At 40.3% G+C, this 22716-nt stretch overlaps 1 protein-coding gene across 2 annotated transcripts in view; it reads left to right on the forward strand.

Annotated features, from left to right (window-relative positions):
- hecw2b (HECT, C2 and WW domain containing E3 ubiquitin protein ligase 2b) overlaps positions 1–22716 on the forward strand; it is a 338435-nt gene that overhangs the window by 107581 nt on the left and 208138 nt on the right. For both annotated transcript variants that reach the window (XR_011961647.1, XM_072578957.1), the window contains exon 2: positions 8436–8767. Coding sequence is in view for 1 of the 2 variants with exons in the window: in XM_072578957.1 (XP_072435058.1) it covers positions 8476–8767 (292 nt within the window). In the remaining variant the exon portion in view is untranslated. The remainder of the gene's footprint in view (positions 1–8435; positions 8768–22716) is intronic.

Consider the following 22716-nt stretch of genomic DNA (forward strand, 5'->3'; position numbering starts at 1 on the left):
GAGATGGGCAGGCTGTCAAGTGGAGGTGGGGAGTTGATGGCTAAGAGACGATGGTTGAAAGTTCATAGACCTTCAGTCGTGGGAAAGGGAAGTCATGAAGAACAGTGTTTGAAATAGCAGCAAAGCCAAGATTGGATGGAGGAAGCACTTTAGCACCTTCAGACCCAACGCATTCTCCTCCTCAATAATATTAATTGCTAAATCTGCAAGAGGTACAAGAATGACTAGGGTTTGGCATATGCTTATTGACTTGATGTTGGGTAGTTGAGTGAGTGACTGGGAGACTGGATGAGTGGGTGACGGACTGCGTTTAGGTTTAGGCGGATGAGTGAGTGACTAGGGTGAGTGCAGGGGAGAGGATAGTTGACTGCATGAGACTGCACTTGATGCATGCCCACCAACCTGCACTGGATACACACCCCACCAAAGTAAAAAAAAATATTTACAAAATAAGCTGTGAAAGGCAATCCACTTCTGACCCCATTTTTATGGGAACTCTCTTTGAGGTCAGCTTGAAGTTCGACCCACCAGAGACAAACCAAGGTTGAGTAAACCCAACCCCTTCTCTTGCTCCTTGTTTGTACCCTTTTCTCTTGTAATAAGAACTTATGGTCTATATTTTTCTCTCCCATGTTCTGCTTTATATTTGAAAAGGTTTTATTATATCTGCTGGTTGACACTTTTCAGTGATCATTTTTGTTAATTACTCATTTAACTTATAATTACATAGCTTTCAAATTTTTTTCCCTGAAATTCATGATTATTGTTGTGGAAAACCAATTCTTTCTGAAATTTGCTCGCTGCCCACCCCTCCGCCAAGTAAAAGAAAACTAAAATGTGCCCTCTCTAATATGAAAAGGTTGTACAACCCTTCCTGAACCAATGGATTGAAAAGATTTACTGAGGCATGTGGATTCTGAACCAGGATATGTAAGTTTTTGATGATTATAATGATGCTGTCATTTTAAAAATGTTGTTTTGTCCTGGGTTTCTTTTTTGAAGAGAGATTGTAAAGACCGAGGTGCCGAACTGACTATTGAAAATGGCTTAAGTAAATAACTTAGGATGCCTTTAGGTTTTTAAAAAATGGTTGTAACAATGGAAGGGGAGTAGCCAGTTCTCATGGACCAGGCTTTCTAGTTTTTTTTAGCTGTAGCAGTCAGAGTTGTTGGGGTCCCAGAAGGGTTGGGAGCTTCAGTAAATGATTCCTAGCTACTACCTTCTCTGAAACCTCTCTTGATATTGCTTCCTCCTGGACATTGAAGAACTGCATATAAGAAACTGTCTGAATTTACCTTTTTGCCAAGGGGTGTGTTTTGGCACATTATTATATTGGAACATTTAATTAGAAATAGGTACTGTATCTGTTAATCGGTTAAGTTTTCCAATTGTTAAGTTATTTAAAATTGCACTTTCTTTTGTTTGTATTTTAGCTACGGTATTTAAATAAATTGTGTTTTGCTTGCTGTCGAGTAGTTTAATCAGTCACACCACATCTGGAATATGCACTTCACACCTACCTTTAAAATAAGCAAAGTTAGGATCTAGGCTACAATCTTAAAATATTTTGAGGGGATCTGGTCTGATCCATAACATTATTTCATTTAACGTCAGCTGGTGTACAGAAATGAAATAAAGATTGGGTTGAGAGAAGGAGGGATGAAAGAGGCAGAAAGTAAAAGTTATAGAAAACAACTTTCTGAATTTGAAGGAATGAGAAGCTGCACTTCTAGAAATTTATTTTAGGTGTCGAAGAGGTGGTTTGCCAAGAATGAAGATTTATTACACTGAAATTGACAAGGTGGAACATTTTTTTTGGTGAGGTTGGTAGGTATCACTTTAAATGCAGCAACTTCACATCGTTCCCTGAGTTTCAATGCTAAGCCTTGTCAATGAGCTGCTACTATGATTAAGCTTCGGCAGTAATGAGACAAATGATGAGTATCTTCCTTACTTTCAAGTTTGACAGTTTGTTGCACTGCTGCAAATTATTGTCTAATTTAGTCTTTAATAGCGGCATTGATAGTCTTGCCATTATTTTAATGGAAATATATGGGCTGCTTTCTTGACTCTGAATTCCTTGTCCTGTTTGTTTTCAACAGTCGAGACAATGACAGAGATGCCCAATTAGGTAGAGTCTGTTACAGTAGCTCTGGCTAACAGCCAGGATTGCAGATGTTTGGAGGTTCAATAAAGATTGAAAGACTGTAGCAGCGAAACCTAAAGGATCATGTGAAATTGCTGAGTTAACATGCATGATGCTCTACCAATAATTTACATTTTTAAGATACAGGAATGCATGTTATTTTGTAGATCCATAATTCAAAATCCATTTTATATGTGGCAGCATTGTAGTTCAAGCACCAAGATTGCACTCCAAGGCAAGGAGCTTGATTTTCTTTTTATGTAAATGGGCCCAGGGCAGGCCTATTCCATAGACCCCAATGCCACAGGCATTTAGTCATTTAATGATTTATTGCCAAGGACTGCCAGCACCAACAAGGATTATTGTGTTTGCACTTTACTCTTTTATTGATAATTTTCTTGATCTACCTTCAGTTCAGATTACCAAATCTTAAATACACTGACCTTATAAACAAGTGTTATGAGGTGCTAGTGAAGTGATTTTTACCCACTTCACATTAGCAAAAAAACACTTCTATGGTAGATAGATGTGAAAAAGTACTTCTTTACCTAAATCTTCCAGTGTTTTTATGCTGCCGTTAATACCTGTATGTGGAAGAATGAGTGAATCGCGTGACAAAAATGAAAACAGATGATTACCTGAACCTAGATCTCTCACTTCCTCTCGTCTCATCATGTAAAATCTCCAGGGTTCCTCTGGAGGGTCCCAGGTGTCATACATAAGTGAATCTCCACCTTTTCCCTTATGCAAAGATCGTAAGGACCATCAACTAGAAGCATTTTGAGAATATTATCAGCCCCCTTAAAATGTGAGTCTTTGTCTTGCAAGGTACAAATGAGGTGTGTGATCTGAGTGATTGGAAAACCTGACAATAGACTGTAGCATTTAGTGAAATCATTACTATTCTTGGCCAAAATGTAGGTTTTCAACTTTGCTCTAGACCAGACTTGTAGGCAATTTTAAAATTTAATTCTGCCACAATAAAATCTGCAACGACTTAAAACCTATCCTCTCTGTACTTCCTGAAGTTATTTAATTACTGTTATGTTTTAACTCTGCATTTGAAATGCTTTTCTGTATTTTAGTTGATGAGAACTGAATGAAAAGATAACTGATGCAACTTTCCATTTGGGACCCAGTGTACTTTTTTCTGTGCTTTTTTGGATTGGTAATTCGACTTTGAATTAAAAATAAAATTAGATGTTTGCTTATGAATCTAGTATGGTAATTGGCAGCGATGAGATGCCCAACTAGTAATTGTGAGAAGAATGTGTGGGGCTGTATATTATAAAACACTGCTACCAATAATAAAAGTGTTAGAAACATTTGCTAGTCCCAGTCACATTTTCCATGGCTAGCACCATTGGCGTTGGTTGATGTCACAAGCAATGCAAGTAAATTTTTACAATGATTGTTTTTGTTTTGGTTCTGTGCCTCGCAATGAGATGTTGAGCATTGCCAGCATTGTCTCTAGTTAGGCTTGGTGTTATTCTTATTGCCATCGGAACGAGACCCAGATGTTCCATGTTGTCAGGATGGAGGGAAGCTCATTTAGTTTGTGTACAACCTGGGACAGTTTTTCCCAATCATCTTTGTTATTAGTAATTCAAACACAGAGACTCGTCATGTAAATACAGTGGCTATGAGAGCAGGTCAGAGGCTGGGTATAGTGTGACAAATAAATCATCACCTCACTCCCCAAAGCCTGTCCGTCAGGCACACATCAGGAGTGTGATGGAAGACTCCCCATTTGCTGGGATGGGTGCAATTCCAAGAAACACTCAAGGAGCTTGACACCATCCAGGACAAAGCAGCCCATTTGATTGGCATCCCACCAACAAATATTCTCTTTATATCCTTGAAACACTACTAAGTGCCGCACCACCACTAAGTGAATCACTTAAAGCGTGGACATCTTCATGAAAATAAACAATGCAGTTACTTTACACATAGTGAGAAAATGATAATTAATTTATTTTTAGTTATGTTGATTTGAAGATAAACATTGATAATCCTCCACTGGTTGTGTTATTTAATTGGACACTTGACAAGATTAGATCAGATTACATTACAATGTGGAAACAGGCCCTTCGGCCCAACAAGTCCACACCAACCTGCAACCCACCCATACATTTACCCAATACCTAACACTATGGGCAATTTAGCATGGCCAGTTGACCTGACCTGCACATATTTGGACTGTGGGAGGAAACCGGAGCAAACCCACGCAGACACGGGGAGAACGTGCAAACTCCACACAGTCAGTCGCCTGAGGCGAGAATTGAACCCGGGTCTCAGGTGCTGTGAGGTAGCAGTGCTAACCACTGTGCCACCGTGCCACCCACTAACTTGACATCCATTCTGCAATGAGCCAGAGTTTCTTCTGGGTGGATGTTGGGTAATCTGATGCACTTACCCTCAGCCTTTGTCACCAAATCTGTATCTTTGCCACTGATTCTGTCCCTCTCTCCAACCAATGTCTTCATTTCCTCCCTGTCACCATCTCAGTAGGAACCCAACTGCAAGCTCAGCAATGAGCTGAGCCTCCAATATTGTATGCTATTAATTACAGAGACTCCCTATATATATATATATACAACAATTTGTAAACATGAACTAACTAATTGAAAGAACAGCTTCTTTTCCACAGACCTTTGAATAGACCTCTCATAAAATAAAGTTAATCCACTTTCGACTGTAACCTTCATCAATGTTTTTGTCACCTCCATACTTGATTATTTCAATTGTCAGTCTATTGAACTCTTGGAACTCGCTATCTAACAGCATTTTGAGAACAACTTTAACATACAGTAGTTCCTGAAGTAGCTCCTGCCCCTCAATTTAACTGCAGAAACTAAGAATCTGCAGGGAGGTGATTTAGCTGGTCGGCTCCGAAAGGACATGGCTGCGAGACTGGGCCTGTGGCAGGTGGTGAGGGAGCCAACAAGAGGGAAACACATACTTGACTTTATCCTCACCAGTCTGCATGGTACAGATGCAGTGGTCTATGAGAATATTGGTAAGCATAGTCTTTATGAAATTGAAGTGGCAGCTTCACGGTGAAAATGCCTTACATTGTGTTATATGGCACTATCACTATTCTGAATAGAATAGATTTTGAATCAGTTGAACAACTCAAGACTGGACATCCATGACCATGAGCCTTCAACAATACTGATCCACCAGACAAACTGAAACAATTTGGCTAAAGGTGCTATTTCTTTCGTGTCTCATAAACATTCAGTCAAGATGATTCCAACAAACACCAGCCATGGAACCAAGACATTTTTTACATTGTTTTATTATATCTTATATAGATCAGGTGTTCACAACAAAAACTTTTATTTATACACAGTAGTACCCCTAACACTAAGATGTTTCAAGGAACTTCACTGACGTGTTAGCAAAGAATTTGACACTAAGCCATACAAGGAGGTTTAGGGCAGTTTGGTCAAGTAGGTTATTTAAAATGTCTTAATGGAGGAAAGCATGGCATAGAGACAAATCCCTGGGTCAGAGCTTTGGCAGCTGAGGACATTGCTGCCAATGGTTGAGTGATTAAACTTGCATCTGTTGTAGAGGCTTGAAATGTAGGTGCATGTAGTGTTGAAAGGCTCGGGGAGATCATAATGATCCATGGAGGGATTTTGAAAACAAAAATGAGAGTTTTAAAATAGTTTAGAGTTCTTTCATTCATACTTTTTAAAATTATTAGAATAATCTTAAAGTAAATCATGACTCCCATTGCAAGTACAAAGATATGTTTTTTGGAAACAGTTCACTGTCATTTAGTATTTTATGCTTTATAAAATTTTGTTTAACTTCACATTAAAGTTACAGGACATAATACTGTGAAGTAGAACACTTGTTCTGTTTTCTAAATGCAGTGTAAACGTTGAAGACCCACAAGGGAAGTAACACAGGTTGGATGCAGATTTAAGATTTCTGATTTTTTTTACCCCAAGTGTACTTGACATTGTTTTTAGATCAGAGGAACAGCAGTAAGCCATTCAGCTCCCTGTGTCTGCAATGTAATTCACTTAGATCATCGTTGATGCATATCCAAACTCTGTTTAATCACCTTTGGTTCATAACCTTTGATACTCATAACCATCAAAAATCCATTACTATAATTTCAGTTGAATTTACAGAGGGTCCCTGCTTTAAATCGTCTCTGTTTTTATTTTAGCATGTTTTATTTTAACTTTCTCTTTGAATATAGTTATTTCACCATTGCTTCAAATTATTACCCGTTTTGTAATTCATTACCATTTTCATATGTGCATGCCATTGCATACCTGCTGCCTTTATTATGTTACTGTACATTGTAGCCATTACAGTGATTTTCATCTGGTTAGTGCCTTTGCACAGAGGTAATTTCAATCTTCTAAAATAATGCCCGGTACCAAATATCTGAGGAAAGACCTGTAAAATATCCTGAAAGAGGTTTTGTTTTTGCTTCGGCTGATAACCTTTATGATAAAAGTTTGGAGTTTCAGGAGTGCCTGCTGTTGACATGCAGAAGTTGTTGAAGTCTTCAGTGTGCTTGATACTGTACATATGCAGTAAAATTATTCCCTTTTATTTCAGGGCTAGTTTGGGGGAAAAATACCTTCGTTAGGCAGACTCCTGTGCCAGTAACTGTATTTCTGTAATATTCAGTGATTTATTTTACTTTGCAGATTATTTGAATTAGGAATGCTCAGTGCTGAACATGTATGGTACAATATTTCAATTTGTACCTTGTTTTTTTCCTTCAGTAAGCAATGTACATAGGAAACCCAACTCTGGTTTTAATTCCTGTGGGAAACCATGCTTCACTTAGTTGTGATTTTCAGGAAAGCAACTACCAGTTTAAGTGAGGACTTTTAAAAATGTGGCCATTACTGGTTAGTACAGCATTTATTGCTCCTCTCTAATTGCCCAGAAGGTAGTTAAGAATCAACAACCTTGCTGTGGATCTGCAGTCACATGTAGACCAGATCAGATAAGAATGGCAGGTTTAGTTCCTGAAAGGACATTGCTGAACATTAGCCTGGGGTTCTGGATTATCAATCCAGTGACATTAATACAATGTTAGTATCTCCCTAGGATTTACTGTGTTTCGTGTTTTGCTAATACAGATACTAGTGGTTTCCATTGTGTCGAGCTCAAAGAATCCCTGTGATAAATGTAACAGATTTACCAGCCATTGGCATGTCTCTGGTCTTGGCAATCAATTTCAGTGAAACTGTTGATCTGGAATAGTCTCCCTTTGGGAGTAGTAAGATTCTACGGTTCTGACATCTTCAGATTGTGTCATTTACACAAGGACTACATGTTGTACTATCAAGGTAATAGAGTGGACAGTACCAGCATAAAAACAGTTAACCTGACATTAATTTCAGTACGAAAAGAGAACTCTCAATGGCATTAGGAAAGTGTTTGAATTTTTCACTCCAGCCATCCTTGTGGTCTCTCTGAATGATAATGCAAGTTTAATACTTGTTAACACAAGATAGGGCCATTTTAATGTGTGATTTATGCCTCTTAAAACAGGATTGGGACAAACCTGTACTTTTTCATTTGGATTAAATTTAGACATTGGAGAGCAGAGATTTTCATCTTGTTCATTTAGATTTGGATTCAATCATAAATCTCACAAGTGAGCAGAGTGAGGATTATTGAGGTTTTTCGAGGAGGGAGTTTTGTCTTATGTATACTAATAGTTAAAGGTTGTGTACTTAGTGGTGAATATCTAAAAAAATGATTTTAATGAAAAGTTTGTAAACTATTTATATTTTAATAACCTTTTTGTGTTGTGGGAAAAGTTGATAAACATTGGCTCAGGTACATTAACAAGAGAGATATTTACTTGCTTTTTCAGGTTTTGAAGAATAAAGTTCTTCAAACATTTGTGATTGCGTGAATTGTATAACTTTAATTTGATGGCACTTGAAATCTGTTGTATAGTTCATTGTTGAGAATCTGTATTGCGCCAATAAAAGGAAACTCACAACATCGTTGACTTTGCCATCTATACTTAGAAAACGTGTGGTTGTGTCAGTACACAAGAGAAGGCTACAGTTGACTTTGGAGTTCCTTCACTTTTCTTGACATTTAAAATTAAAAGCCATTAGCAAACTTGTTATGTGTATATTAATAAGCGAGCTAGCTTTTTGGATAGATGGATGATCATGTGCTAAAATGCCAAAGTTAAAGAGTACAAATTTCTGACCTTGTTCCCTTGACTGATGCTTTTCACATAACACAATCCACTGATTGTTTGTTTGTTTTTCTTCCTGAACAGATTTTAAACGGAGAGACGTCAACCTCAAGAAGCAGCCAAAATGTCAGGTTCCACGAGGGAGCATATGTCTTTTGTACGACGTAGGAACCCTCAACTTCGCTACACCCTGAGTCCAGAAAACCTGCAGAGCCTAGCTTCCCAGAGTGCCAGATCAGAGAACTTGAATTTCCACAGAGCAAACAGTGACACTGATTTGGTGACATCAGACAGTCGTTCTAGTTTGACAGCTAGCATGTATGAGTACACACTTGGACAAGCACAGAACCTGATTATCTACTGGGATATTAAAGAGGAGGTGGACCCCACAGACTGGATTGGACTGTATCACATAGGTAAAACAAATTTTTAAATTAATATCTTCCTTCTAAAGATTTTTTGGAAAATTGTTCCATTGTGCTGGAAAGCTTTGGCATCTTTCAGATCTATTCATCTTTTGCAGTCTGGTATTTTTGATAGTTTTAAAATTTATTTAGCAATGGTGCAATGATGACAACACGCTAGGTCACTGACCTGCTGCCTCATAGAGAGAAATTAGATGCTTGGAAGCAAAGTCCCAGCCGTGCTGCAGCAGAGGTGAGACAAGACACTTCCTCACAGAGAGACAGGAAGGGAATTTAGAAAACTGTCTATCCAGACTATATATCCATATCATCTATAAACATGAAGCAACTTGTGGTCGTGTTGGGGCAGGATTCCAAGATGATTATTAAAGGAAAATGAATTTAACAAATCCATTGAGAAATAGGTTTATTATTCTCCATCTTAGCCCAGAAGTGTTCATACTTTTCATATTTCTACACGTGCATATGGAATGACATCAATAGATCTATTTGAGTACGTTTGTAAAATCTTCAAATATACTCAAAGAATGAAAGCGTACAATCTACTGTTTCCTCAAGATTCAACCATGTTGCTTTGATGGTTATTTTTTGTTAGTTTATTAAACAAATTGATTTTTCTCTGATGAATTTGTGAGGTTAATCAGTGAGTAACTGAGCTATACTACTGAAGGAGTCCAAGTTGTTATATTCCCAGTGCACCTATATCACTGGCTATGGCTTCTAATTGATATTCAGAGATCTCTGCTGGAAATGGACATCTTTGGTGAGAACAAAATTGACTTTTGTTGTGATATCCCAGCAGTTCAAAAGCCTTCTGATACTCTGTTGACTATTACACATGAATATTGGTAACTTTGGTGAAATCCCACTGAGTATATGCTATAAACCAGCATAGAATTAGGAGAGAAGGGAAATAAAATTAGTTACTTAAAAAAAACAGTGTTTCTCTGTTGTACCCTTTTATAATCCAGCATTGGATGTCAAAATATTTTGATAATTTAACAGCAATCAAGGGAGGTGTTAAAAATTAATGTTGTGCTTTCAGATAATGTTAGCATGAGATGAGAAAGGTTAGGAGCATATCACAACTGTGTTGAGGAAGGACACCCTGGATGGATCTTATAGCGAGGCATTATGGGCAGACCTCACAAATAGGAAGAATGCAATCACAATACTGGGACTACAGATCTCCCAGCTGCCCGCGGGAGATAGAGGAAGAGATATGTAGTCAGATTCTGGAAAGATGTGAAAATAATAGGGTTGTTGTGGTGGGTGATTTTGCACCTGGTATTGGGAAACGAGCCCAGCCAAGAAATCAAAGCTACAGTGGGGGAGGATTTTGACACTAATGACCATAATTCCAGACATTTTTGGCTACTTAGGGAAAAAGACAACAGTGGACATTGGATGAAAATATTAAATTAGGGGAATGCCAACTATAGCCAAATTAGGCAAGAATTGGAAAATGTGGATTGGGAGCGGCTGTTTGAGAGTCAATCCACATCTGACATGCGGGGGTCTTTTAAAGGTCAGTTGATGAGAGTGCAGGACAGGCATATTCCTGTGAAAATGAAGGACAGCAATGGCATGAATCTTGAACATTGAATGACAGGAAATGACCAACTTAGTCTAAATAAAGCATACCTAAGGTCTAGACAACTAAAAACAGGCAAAGTCCTTGAAGAATATAGAGGAAATAGGAAGGAGTTCAAACAAGGAGTTAAGAAAGCTAAAAGGGGCCATGATATGCCGATTTGGGCAGAGAAATGGCAGTTGGAGGTCCAGCCAAATGCGAGGTGCTGCATTTTTGAAAATCAAATTCAAGTGTGAATTATACAATAAATGACAGAATCCTTAGATGCTTTGACATACAGAGAGATGTGGGGCTCCAGTTCACAGATCCCTGAAGATGCTAACACAGGTGGATAAGGTGGTCAAGAAGGCATATAGCACACTTGCCTTTATCAGCTGGGGTGTTAAATATAAAATTTGGCAAGTTACACTAGACCTGTATAAAACTGTAGTTATGTTATATTTGGAATATTATGTGCAGTTTTGATTGCCGCACCTCCAGAAGGATGTAGATGCTTTGCAGAAGGCCAAGAAGGTTTACCAGGATGTTGCCAGGTCTGGAGGGTTTTAGTTATGGGGAGAGGTCGGATAAACTTGGATTGTTTTCACTGGAACGACTTCAGCTGAGAGGCAACCTGTTAGCAGTCTACAGAATTGTGAGAGGCACAGATAGGGTTGATAGTCAGAGATTTTTTTCCAGGGTGGAAAGGTCAACTACAAGAGAGCGCAGGTTAAAGGTGAGGGGGTAAATATTAGAGAAGAAGTGTTGGGCAGATTTTTCACATGGGGTGGTGGGTGCCTGGAATACACTGCAATGGAAGTGGTAGAAACAGGCAAGTCAGCAACATTTAAGGTGTATCTCAATAAACACATGTACAGGAGCTGAACAGAGGGATAGATTCTGTCTATAGGCAATAAGTAGGGGGTCTAAATAAGGACGAGGAATTGATGCAGGCTTGGTGGGCCAAAGGGCCTGTTCGAATGCAATATTGTATTTTATTGCATTACACTATGAGGAAAGTGAAGAATGGGTTTTTGAGAAATGTCTGAATTAACAGAGGGGGGGCCAGGAAGAGAAACCATTGTAAATGATACTCTGGCTATGTGTAGATAGATAAGAATGGAACCAAAATGAGAGTATCCCATCAGCACAACAGCAGTGGAGAATGTTTGAGGAAGAATCCCACGTTGCTAACTGACAGAGTTAGCAGTTACTGCATTTGCTGTTGAATTCATGTATCACTGGACATCGGAGTGCATCTGGGAAAATGAACAAACAGTGAAATTCACAACTGATCTTGGAGGAACCTGACTGGGAGCAGTCACAGCACAGAAGGAGATAAGTGGATTTTAAGCGTGGCCTTAAAATAAGTCTGCAGTATTGAATAGAGTGGGTTCTTTCTTGATTATATGTTTTATTGAGCTATATCTTTTGATTAAAATTAAAATATAAGTCGTAAGTATTAATTTAACCTGCGGCAGTTTTGTAGAGGAATAAGACAGTGCTATTTTCTGGGTCTGTAGATTGAAAGAAGCAAAAATGGCCCATAGAAGAGTGACATGCTCTTTTTGTCGGATGTGGGAATTTAGGGAGAGTTTACAGGTTACTGAGTATTATATCTGCAATAAATGTCGTTGGTTGCGAATCCTAACAGATCGAATGGATCGGTTGGAGAGGCAGTTAGAGGCAATGAAGAATTTACAAGAGCAAGGGGATGTGATGGATGGCAGTTATAGGAAGGGGGGGGAGTCTCAGATATAGTCACATAGATGGGTTAACTCCAGGAAAGGTAAGAGAGGTAGGCAGGCAGTACAGGAGTCTTCTGTGGCTATCCCCATTTCAAACAAGTTTGCTGTTTTGGAAAAAGTAGGGGGTGATGGATTCTCGGGAGAATGTAGCATGAACAGCCAAATTTCTGGTATTGGGACTGGCTGTAATGTAATGAGAGATATGTCAGGTTCCAAGCAATCGATTGTGTTAGGGGATTTTGTCGTCTGAGGTACAGACAGATGTTTCTGTGGCCAGCAGAGAAAAAGCAGAATGATGTGTTGCTTCGCTGGTGCCAGAATCAAGGATGTCTCAGAGAGGGTGCAGAAAGTTCTCAAGGGGGAGGGGGCCAGCAGGAGGTCATTGTCCACATTGGAACCAATGACATAGGAAGGAAAAGGGAGATTACAGAGAGTTGGGAAGAATTTTAAAAAGGAGGTTCTCGAGAGTAGTAATATCTGGATTACTCCCTGTGCTATGAGTTAGTGAGGGCAGGAATAGGAGGATAGAACAGATGAATGCATGGCTGAGGAGCTGGTGTATGGGAGAAGGATTCACATTTTTGGATCATTGAAAGCTGTTTTGGGGTAGAAGTGACCTGTACAAGAAGGACGGATTGCAGCTAAATTGGAAGGGGACTCATACTGGCAGGGAGATTTGCTAGAGCTGCTTGGGAGGATTTAAGCTAGTAAGGTGGGGCGGGGGTGGGGGGGTGGTGGTGGTGGGACCCAGGGAGATAGTTAGGAAAGAGATCGATCTGAGATGGGTATAGCTGAGAACAGAATTGAGTTAAACAGTCAGGGCAGGCAGGGACAGGGTAGGACTGATACATTAAACTGCATTTATTTCAATGCAAGAGGCCTAACAGGGAAGGCAGATGAACTCTGAGCATGGTTTGGAACATGGGACTGGGATATCATAGCAATTACAGAAACATGGCTCAGGAATGGACAGGACTGGCAGCTGAATGTTCCAGGATACAAATGCTACAGGAAGGATAGAAAGGGAGATGCAAGAGAGGAGGGGGACTGGCGTTTTTGATAAGGGATAGCATTACAGCTGTGCTGAGGGAGGATATTCCTGGAAATACATCCAGGGAGGTTATTTGGATAGAACTGAGAAATAAGAAAGGGGCGATCATCTTAATGGGATTTTATTATAGACCCCCTAATAGTCAGAGGGAAATTGAGAAACAAAGTTGTAAGGAGCTTTCAGTTAACTGTAAGAATAATACAGTGGTTATAGTAGGGGATTTTAACTTTCCTAACATAGACTGGGACTGGGCATAGTGTTAAGGGTTTAGATGGAGAGGAATTTGTTAAGTGTGTACAAGAAAATTTTCTGATTCAGTATGTGGATGTACCTACTAGAGAAGGTGCAAAACTTGACCTCCTCTTGGGAAATAAAGAAGGGCAGGTGACTGAGGTGTCAGTGGGGGGCACTTTGGGGCCAGCAACCATAATTCTATTAGTTTTAAAATAGTGATGGAAAAGGATAGACCAGATCTAAAAGTTGAAGTTCTAAATTGGGGGGAGACCAGTTTTGACGGTAGGGCCTCTCAAAGATCAGCAAGGTGGCCTTTGTGTGGAGCCACAGAAAATGGGGGAGATACTAAACGAGTATTTTGCATCAGTATTTACTGTGGAAAAGGATATGGAAGGTATAGACTGTAGGGAAATAGATGGTGACATCTTGCAAAATGTCCATATTACAGAAGAGGAAGTGCTGGATGTCTTGGAATGCATAAAGGTGGATACATCCCCAGGACCTGATCAGGTGTACCCTAGTACTCTGTGGGAAGCTAGAGAAGTGATTGCTGGGCATCTTGCTGAGATATTTGTATCATTGATAGTCACAGGTGAGGTGCCGGAAGACTGGAGGTTGGCTAACATGGTGCCACTGTTTAAGAAGGGTGGTAAAGACAAGCCAGGGAACTATAGACCGGTGAGCTTGATGTCGGTGGTGGGCATGTTGTTGGAGGGAATCCTGAGGGACAGGATGTACATGTATTTGGAAAGGCAAGGACTGATTAGGGATAGTCAACATGGTTTTGTGCTTGGGAAATCATGTCTCACAAACTTGATTGAGTTTTTGAAGAAGTAGCAAAGAGGAGTGATGAGGGCAGAGCGGTAGATGTGATCTATATGGACTTCAGTAAGGCGTTCGACAAGGTTCCCCATTGGAGACTGGTTAGCAAGGTTAATATCAGGAATACAGGGAGAACTAGCCATTTGGATACAGAATTGGCTCAAAGGTAAAGACAGAAGGTGGTGGTGGAGGGTTGTTTTTCAGACTGTTGACCTGTGACCAATGGAATCGGTGCTGGGTTCACTACTTTTCATCATTTATAGTAATGATTTGGATGTGAACATAAGAGGTGTAGTCAGTAAGTTTGCAGATAAAACTAAAATTGTGTAGTGGACAGCGAAGAAGGTTATCTCAGATTACAACAGGATCTTGATGAGATGGGCCAATGGACTGAGGAGTGGCAGATGGAGTTTCTTTTGATCAATGTGGGCTGATGCATTTTGGGAAAGCAAATCTTAGCAGGACTTGTACATTTAATGGCAAGGTCCTGGGGAGTGTTGTTGAACAAAGAGACCTCTGAGTGCAGGTTCATAGCTCATTGAAAGTGGAGTCGCAGGTAGATAGGATTGTGAAGAAGGCATTTGGTATGCTTTCCTTTATTGGTCAGAGTATTGAGTACAGGAGTTGGGAGGTCATGTTGCAGCTGTATAGGACATTGGTTAGGCCACTGTTGGAATATTGCATACAATTCTGGTCTCCTTCCTATCGGAAAGATGTTGTGAAAGTTGAAAGGGTTCAGAAAAGATTTACAAGGATGTTGCCAGGGTTGGAGGATTTGAACTATAGGGAGAGGTTGAATAGGCTAAGGCTGTTTTCCCTGGAGCATGGAGGCTGAGGCTGACCTTATAGAGATTTATCAAATCATGAGTGGCATGGATAGGACAAATAAACAACGTTTTTTCTCTGGGGTGTGGGAGTCCAGAACTAGAGGCCATAGGTTTAGGGTGAGCGGGGAAATATATAAAAGAGACATCAGGGGCAACGTTTTCACTCAGAGGATGGTACGTGTATGGGATGAGCTGCCAGAGGAAGTTAGTACAATTGCAACATTTAAGAGGCATTTGGATGGGTATATGAATAGGAAGGGTTTGGAGGGATATGGGCCGGGTGCTGGCAGGTGGGACTAGATTGGGTCAGATATCTGGTCGGCATGGATGAGTTGGCCTGAAAGGTCTGTTTTCGTGCTGTACATCTCTATGATAAGATGGTGTGTTCAACTTTGTCAAAGGCTGCGGAGGGGAAAGTCGCCTTGGATCAGGACAAATCATCATTCACGAGTTATGTTCTCTAGTCTGTTTCAGTGCAGTTGTGTGAAAAACTGGAAGCAGTTGTGTAAAACCGTTTTGGGATGAACTGGCTTTCTGTTTGTGATTCTCTGGCATATACCCAGATTTGATGCAAACCAACTTATGGCAGCTGTCTTATTTATACTACGAACTTTATTCCCAAAATAATTGCAATGCTAACTGAATATGGATACTATATTCATTAATAATAAACATGTAATTTGATCAAAGCTTAGTTTTGTTTCCAAAGCATAGTCTCATATGCTGTGAACTCTGTCACAATTGAGTGCCTTTGTGTTCACTGGCAGTTTAAGTACATTTTCAGTTTCTATCTCTGTTTTCTATTTTTTTCTCTTTATCTTCCATCCTTGCTTTACCTATTTCTTCCTTACCCCTCCTTGTCAGTCTCTGCCTCTCTTGCTCCCTTCATCTCTTTCTTTTCCTTTGTTTCCTCTTCCCCCTGCATACTGCTTCCTCCTTTCCCTTTCCTCTTCTTCTTGCCCTTCTTGTTCTCCTCTCTTACCGTCCTCTTCCCTTTCTGCCTATTTCCTCTCCGTACTCATCCACTCTTTCTGCCCTAACCCTCCCACCTTCCTCATTTCCTTCCTCCTCTCTGTTTGGATAAATACCTTTGCACACTCTAACTGCTATACTAATGCAATCTCTGATGTGAAGCTCTGTATATAATGGTTTTAATCTGTAGCTGTTTTATCCACTGCTTGGGCCAGGGTGTAAGAAATGTGTAGCCAGTATTGAATGGATTTTGAGAGTTGTAAGAAAGCCAACAGCTATGATAAACACCAGAGATTAATTAAAATTCCAATCTGAAACTTGGTTCAGGATTTTGACAACATGGTAAGTCATTATGGCTCCAAGTATTTCTATACTTGGCCCTTCTGGAGGTGAAGGGATGTTTGAGAGGGAATTGGCAATAACAGTGAGATTGCCATAGAGCAACAGAAAACAAACCAAATAAGAGTAGCAATTCTGTAAACAACGATGGGAAAGGAGTACTACAAATTATATTGCACACTAAATCTCACTGAGGAGTGAAATTTTGGAGGCCTCGCAGACTCGCATTGAAATCTCTATTGATGTTGTTTATGAACATTGTTTAACACTCGAGCTCAGGAAGCATGAGAAAGAGTATTATTCAGAATGTGACTGCACCGAGCTGAATCTTGAGAGTTTGGGCAACTGCGGATGATCTCATCAGAGATAGCAATGTCTTAAGGAAAAAGAAATCCTGTTTTGATAACTTTATATTCACAAAAGCGATTGATGTACAGAAACTGAGAGGTTGCTAATCATCAGCAGAAGAGTATTGGGTTGGGGGGAGAAATGCTGAATTTCTGCATTGTGTTGAGGAGCTGTCCAAGCTTTACATGCACACATCAGTGAATAAAAGGAAAGACAGTTCTAGCAGAATGATCAAGAACAGAGTTTGGAATGGAAGTAATGTGGAAAACACCACACAAGAAAAAACTGGAAGTATATCCAGCCGAGGGAAGGCAGTGTTGTAAGTGCAAAAAGCTGACGTACTTTACATGTAAATGTTTATGGATAGAAGAAATGTAAGCCTGTGCAGATAATTGCTGGTGAGATGTTGGAGAGTTCTAATGATTCATTCTACACCTGAGAACAGGTTAGAGACAAAAAAAACCTGCAGTTGCTAGAATCCAAAGAAGACAGGCAGGAGGCTGGAAGAAGACAGCAAGCCAGGCACTGTCAGGAGGTGGGGAAGTCGATGTTTTGAGTATACCCCTTCTTCAGAAATGAGGTAGGGTAGGGGGAGCTGCAGATAAAGAGAGTGGAGAGGGTTTTTGGTGGGGAGAGGGGTGGAATGGTGAGGTAGGGTTAGGTGAACACAGGTGGTGCGTATGATCTGGTTGGTTAATGGGAGGCAAAAAGTGTTGCACTGGAAAAGCACAGCAGGTCAGACAGCATCTGAGGACCAGGAGAATCAATGTTTCAGGCATAAGCCCTTTATTGTCAATTCTCCCACTCCATGGATACTGCCTGACCTACTTTGCTTTTCCAGCGCCACAATTTTCGACTCTGATCTCCAGCATCTGCTGTCCCCACTTTCTCCTGGTCAATGGGAAGGATGAATCCAGTTGGTAGCTAGAAGGAATGGTCAATATATGGAATGGAAGGGAGGAGGCAGGGCTGAAAAGGGTGTCAGAGGATGGGTGGCAAGGTTATTTGAAATTGGAGAACAGCCCTGCCTCTTCCCTTCCATTCCAACTACCAACTGGATTCATCCTTCTCATCAACCAGGAGAAAGTGGGGACTGCAGATGCTGGAAATCAGAGTCAAAAATTGTGGCGCTGGAAAAGCAAAGCAGGTCAGGCAGTATCCATGGTGTGGGAGAATTGACAATAAAGGGCTTATGCCCGAAACATTGATTCTCCTGGTCCTCAGATGCTACCTGACCTGCTGTGCTTTTCCAGTGCAATACTTTTTGCCTCCCATTAACCAACCGGGTCATACATACTACATGTGTTCACCTAACCCTACGTCACCATTCCGTCCCTCTCCCCATCCAAAACCCTCCCCCCCCACTTTATCTGAAGGTCCTCCTACACTCCACCTTGATTCCTGAAGAAGGGTTATACCCAAAACTTCAATTTCTCCACCTCCTGATACTGCCGGGCCTGCTGTGTTCTTCCAGCCTCCTTGTCTATCTGAAAATAGGTTGGCATAATCACTTCTTGAGGCTAAAAAACGATTTGTCGGAATGATGAAATCAAGCAGAGAGCGACAAGACAGTGTGAAATCCCAGACCCTGGCACAATGCACAACAGCACGATAGTTGCATAATTGTGTCCAAGTGGTGATCCAGAATGAAGCCATTCAAAATAACAATGAAGCTTTATGATGAGATGATACTTACACTACAGGGGTAAACTGAGCCGATTGTCATATATTGGGAAGAAAGGAAATCTGCTGTTCCATGTGTTGGACACTAAGCAGGTTTCCATCATCTCACTTCAAACAGATCAAAAACCTAAATCAGTAACCTTTCAAAATCAGCAGAGATTTACAGTGCTGCACATGATACCAAGATGAACAGATCCTGACAGACGAGAACCTTGTTCAGATAAAGTAAACTGCAACGTCTTGTAGCACTTGAAGTGTGTGATGAGACAATAGTCTAAAACCATCAAGGGTACAGTTCTTGCTGTAAGAGGGTGTTGGTTGTATTGAGATGAGATGATCACACAAGATGGCATTGTGCACAAACTGATTAGAGTCATTAATGCAAAAACAATGGGAAAAGAGATGCTGAAGTACATTCCTGAAATCCATCAAGGACATTCCTGAAATCCATCGAGTGAGGAAAGCAAAGAAAGTCCCTATGGCTTAGCGTGAGCAGTGAGATTAGGATTTTCAGCAGAATTGCATTGGAATGTGGATGTTGAGGTCAAAAATGGAACTGTCTTAAACCTGGACCAAGTCATTAAGAAAATTTCTATTTTTTCCTACTGTAGAGGAACCTCAATTATCCGAACAAGATAGGCGGGCACTATTTCGTTCGGATAACTGATTATTCGATTAATCGATTCAATGCCTCTCCTCTGGGGCTCGGAGTTTTCTATTAGGTCTGCTCCCCGTTCAAGACACTAGGCAGCAGCATACCGCACATAAGCCCCCGCCTGCCCCCAATCCCATAAACACTGCCCCCCGCCCTCCCCCAACCTTGTCCAACACTGCACCCCAGGCACCCCCAATTCTGTCTGCCCCGCCCACCTCCAATCATGCCCAACACCACCCCCCCCAGCCCCCGTGCGCCCCCACCTCCCTGAATGCCCCCGCCCCCTCTCCGGGGCAGCCAGACTGGACATCAACAACAGGACTGCTGCTACTGCCTTTTGGAGGGTGAGTCTCCAAATAGAACACACATACACACACACACGTGCCTGTGTAGAACTCCAGGGAAAGTGTGGGAACAGAGAGGGAAGGGTGGGAGGTCAGTCATTTAGAGAAGGTGCCTGCGCTCCCATCAGTCCAGGACTGTTCTTGGCAGCACTTTTATTCACTGTAAACAAAAGGCGTGATCAGTGTTGGACACACGTCTTTGAGGTAATGTTTTCTGTCGGGACCTCAAGATCTCCTTCAGATAATCTGATTTTTGGATAATTGGGATTCGGATAATCGAGGTTCCCCTGTATTTACCTCACAAAATGAAGATTTCAAGAGAGTTTTACCACTTCAGGGAGCTATGAGAAATTGTGTGATAAGCAACTAAGAAGCATATTGAAACATATTATAATGGGCCTTCACTGTAATTACTACATATGACTTGAATGAAAGGACTTAATTTTTGTGTACTAATGTGTCGTGAGAAAGTAAGTTATGAGGAGAATATAAGGAGTCTGTGAAGACATATAGAAAGGTTAAGTAAAAATTTTGGAGAATAATGTGGAACAATTTGTAATTGCCCACTTTGGCAGAAAGAATAGAAAAGCGGCACATTATTTAAATGGGGAGATTTTGCAGAACTCTGAGATACACACAGATCTCTGTCATCTGGTACATGAATCACAAAATAAATGTAATATATGGATAGAGCAATTAATTATGAACCCACATGGAAAGTTGTTCATTACCGGTGGAATTGAAAATAAAACAAGTACAAAAGAAGTTATTAAGGTTGTGGGCTCAATGATTTATTTGGGGAAGTCATGGAAAAGGATATAGATTATTTATTAGGCTGTAAAAGGTGAGAACTTGTCCATTTTGCCTGCAGAAGTACAGAAGACCTTTTTGCCTGCAGAATATGGGAAACCTCAAATAAACAATGCAAGTATACAGCATTAACGTTAATAGATCTAATAGTTTTAAAAGAAGATAAAGAATACACGCACTTTATACTGCACTGTTTAAAAGCTTTCAAGTCAGGGAAGGGAACTCATTGTTCTTTACATGAGTGAAAGCTTCAAGAGAAAAAGATTAGATTAGCATTGAAGTACTGCAGAATTTAAAAATCTATGGACATTTAAAATCCATAAAATAAGATGAATAAATGATCATATTAGGAAGGCATGACAGGAGCAATAATATTGCATACATGATGCTATATTTGAGATCAGCCAAACCGAGCCCAAGATTGGACATCTTGGAGAAAACCATTCTTAAGCTACTAAATTGCTTCAAAGTTAATAAACAAATCAAAAGTGAACAAGCAAATACACTAATCTGTAGATTCTGTACTTTAATAGAAGATTAATAAAGATGAATAAAGATATCCGACCTTATCACGTGGTTGAAATAAAGAGCTTACGTACTTCGTCACAGATTGAGAATAAAGATTTGCTTGTACAAAATTAAGATCAGCTGCATGGGACTCTTTGGAAGTCAGAACAATGACCACAGATTCAGGACACTTTAAAAAAAAATTAATGTGGATCAGAAATCCAGAATACTGTAATGAAGAAAGTATTTGCATCCACCAAGCAAACATCTTCCATGATGGTAATTCTGTTGTTAAATGTCCTCCAGATATTGTGATGGAACTCATGCCTGATTATGCAGGGAAGATTAAGGTACCTTTACATAGAACATAGAACAATACAGCACAGTACAGGCCCTTCAGCATGTTGATGTTGTGCCAACCTTTTATCCTACTCTAAGATCAAACTAACCTCCATACCCTTCATTTTACTATTATCCATGTGCCTATCCAAGAATCGCTTAAATGTACCTAATGTATCTGACGCTACTTCCACCACTGGCAGTGTGTTTCAAGTCCCCACCACTCTCTGTGTAAAGAACCAACCAATGATATATCCCCTACACCTTCTTTCAATAGCCATTTCTGCCATAGGAAAAGTCTCTGACTGTTCACTCTATCTATGCCTTTTTATCATCTTGTACATCTCTATCAGTCACCTCTCACTCTTCTTTACTCCAATGAGAAAAGCCTTAGCTCCCTCAGCCTTCCTTCATAGGACATGCCCTCCAGTCCAGGTAGCATCCTGGTAAATCTCCTCGGCGCCCTCTCTAAAGCTTCCGCAACCAGAACTGAACACAATATTCCCAGTGTGTCCTAAACAGGGTATTACAGAGCTGCAGCATAACCTCACGGCTGTTATATTCAGTCCCCCACTAATGAAAGCCAAGACACCATATGTCTTCTTAACAGCTCTAACAACTTGGGTGGTAACTTTGACGGATCTATGGACATGGACCCCAAGATCCCTCTGTTCGTCCACACTGCCAAGAATCCTGCCTTTAATCCTGTATTCTGCATTCAAATTCAACCTTCCAAAATGAATCACTTCACACTTTTCCAGGTTGAACTTCGTCTGCCATTTATCAGCCCAGTTCTGAATCCTGTCAATGTCCCATACCACTCCACCAACCTTTGCACCATTGGCAAGCTTACTAACCCACCCTTCCACTTCCTCATCCACAAAGAGCAGATCACAAAGAGCAGATTCCTAGATAAGGAAATGGACCAGTCACCAACAGTCAAATACTTAGCATGACTTGGGACCTACAAAGAGAAGTTGCAACCTCAGTTGTACAGAATTAAAGTGAGTAACCAAATCTGTCATGACAAGATATTTATGTTTCAACCAGATAAGCTGCAGCTTCACAGTAAATGTCTGTAGAGGCAGATTTGATTTTGCTACCTAAACAAGGAGCTGAATATCCATCATTCCCACACGTCAACCATTTCCCAACAAGTTCAATAAATCAGCAGCAAGAACTACTACACCGACAAAACATGCATGGTAGCAGTATTCCCTGGATTCAGTAGGACATGTTTATACTTCTTATATCAGAAAGAAATAAAAATATGTTAATTATATTCTACAACATAATATTGTGTAGCTATTGTATAATTTTGTGATAGTATTTGGAATGCTTCATGTGAACATTTTCATTAATAACAGCAGAACTAACGAAGTTCACAAAGCAACAATAAGTAGTCTTATAGTAAAGGAGAATATTGTGGACATTTAAGTCTGAAACAAAAACAGAAGACATTGGAAGCACTCAACAGGTCTGGCAGAATCATTGGTGAGAAAAATTGAACTCGTATTTCTACTCAATGACGAATTATTGCTTTCTTGGTGGATCTCTCCAAATGTTGAACAGAAGAACTCATTTATAATAAGACCCTAACACCCCTTCCGATGGAAGCAGGTTTCTCTTTGACATTTTCATCAGGCAGTCTTTTGTTAGTATTTTTTCCTGCCCTCCACCCTGTTCCA

Source organism: Chiloscyllium punctatum, chromosome 10 (assembly GCF_047496795.1).
Source record: "Chiloscyllium punctatum isolate Juve2018m chromosome 10, sChiPun1.3, whole genome shotgun sequence".
In the NCBI taxonomy this organism is placed as follows: domain Eukaryota; kingdom Metazoa; phylum Chordata; class Chondrichthyes; order Orectolobiformes; family Hemiscylliidae; genus Chiloscyllium; species Chiloscyllium punctatum.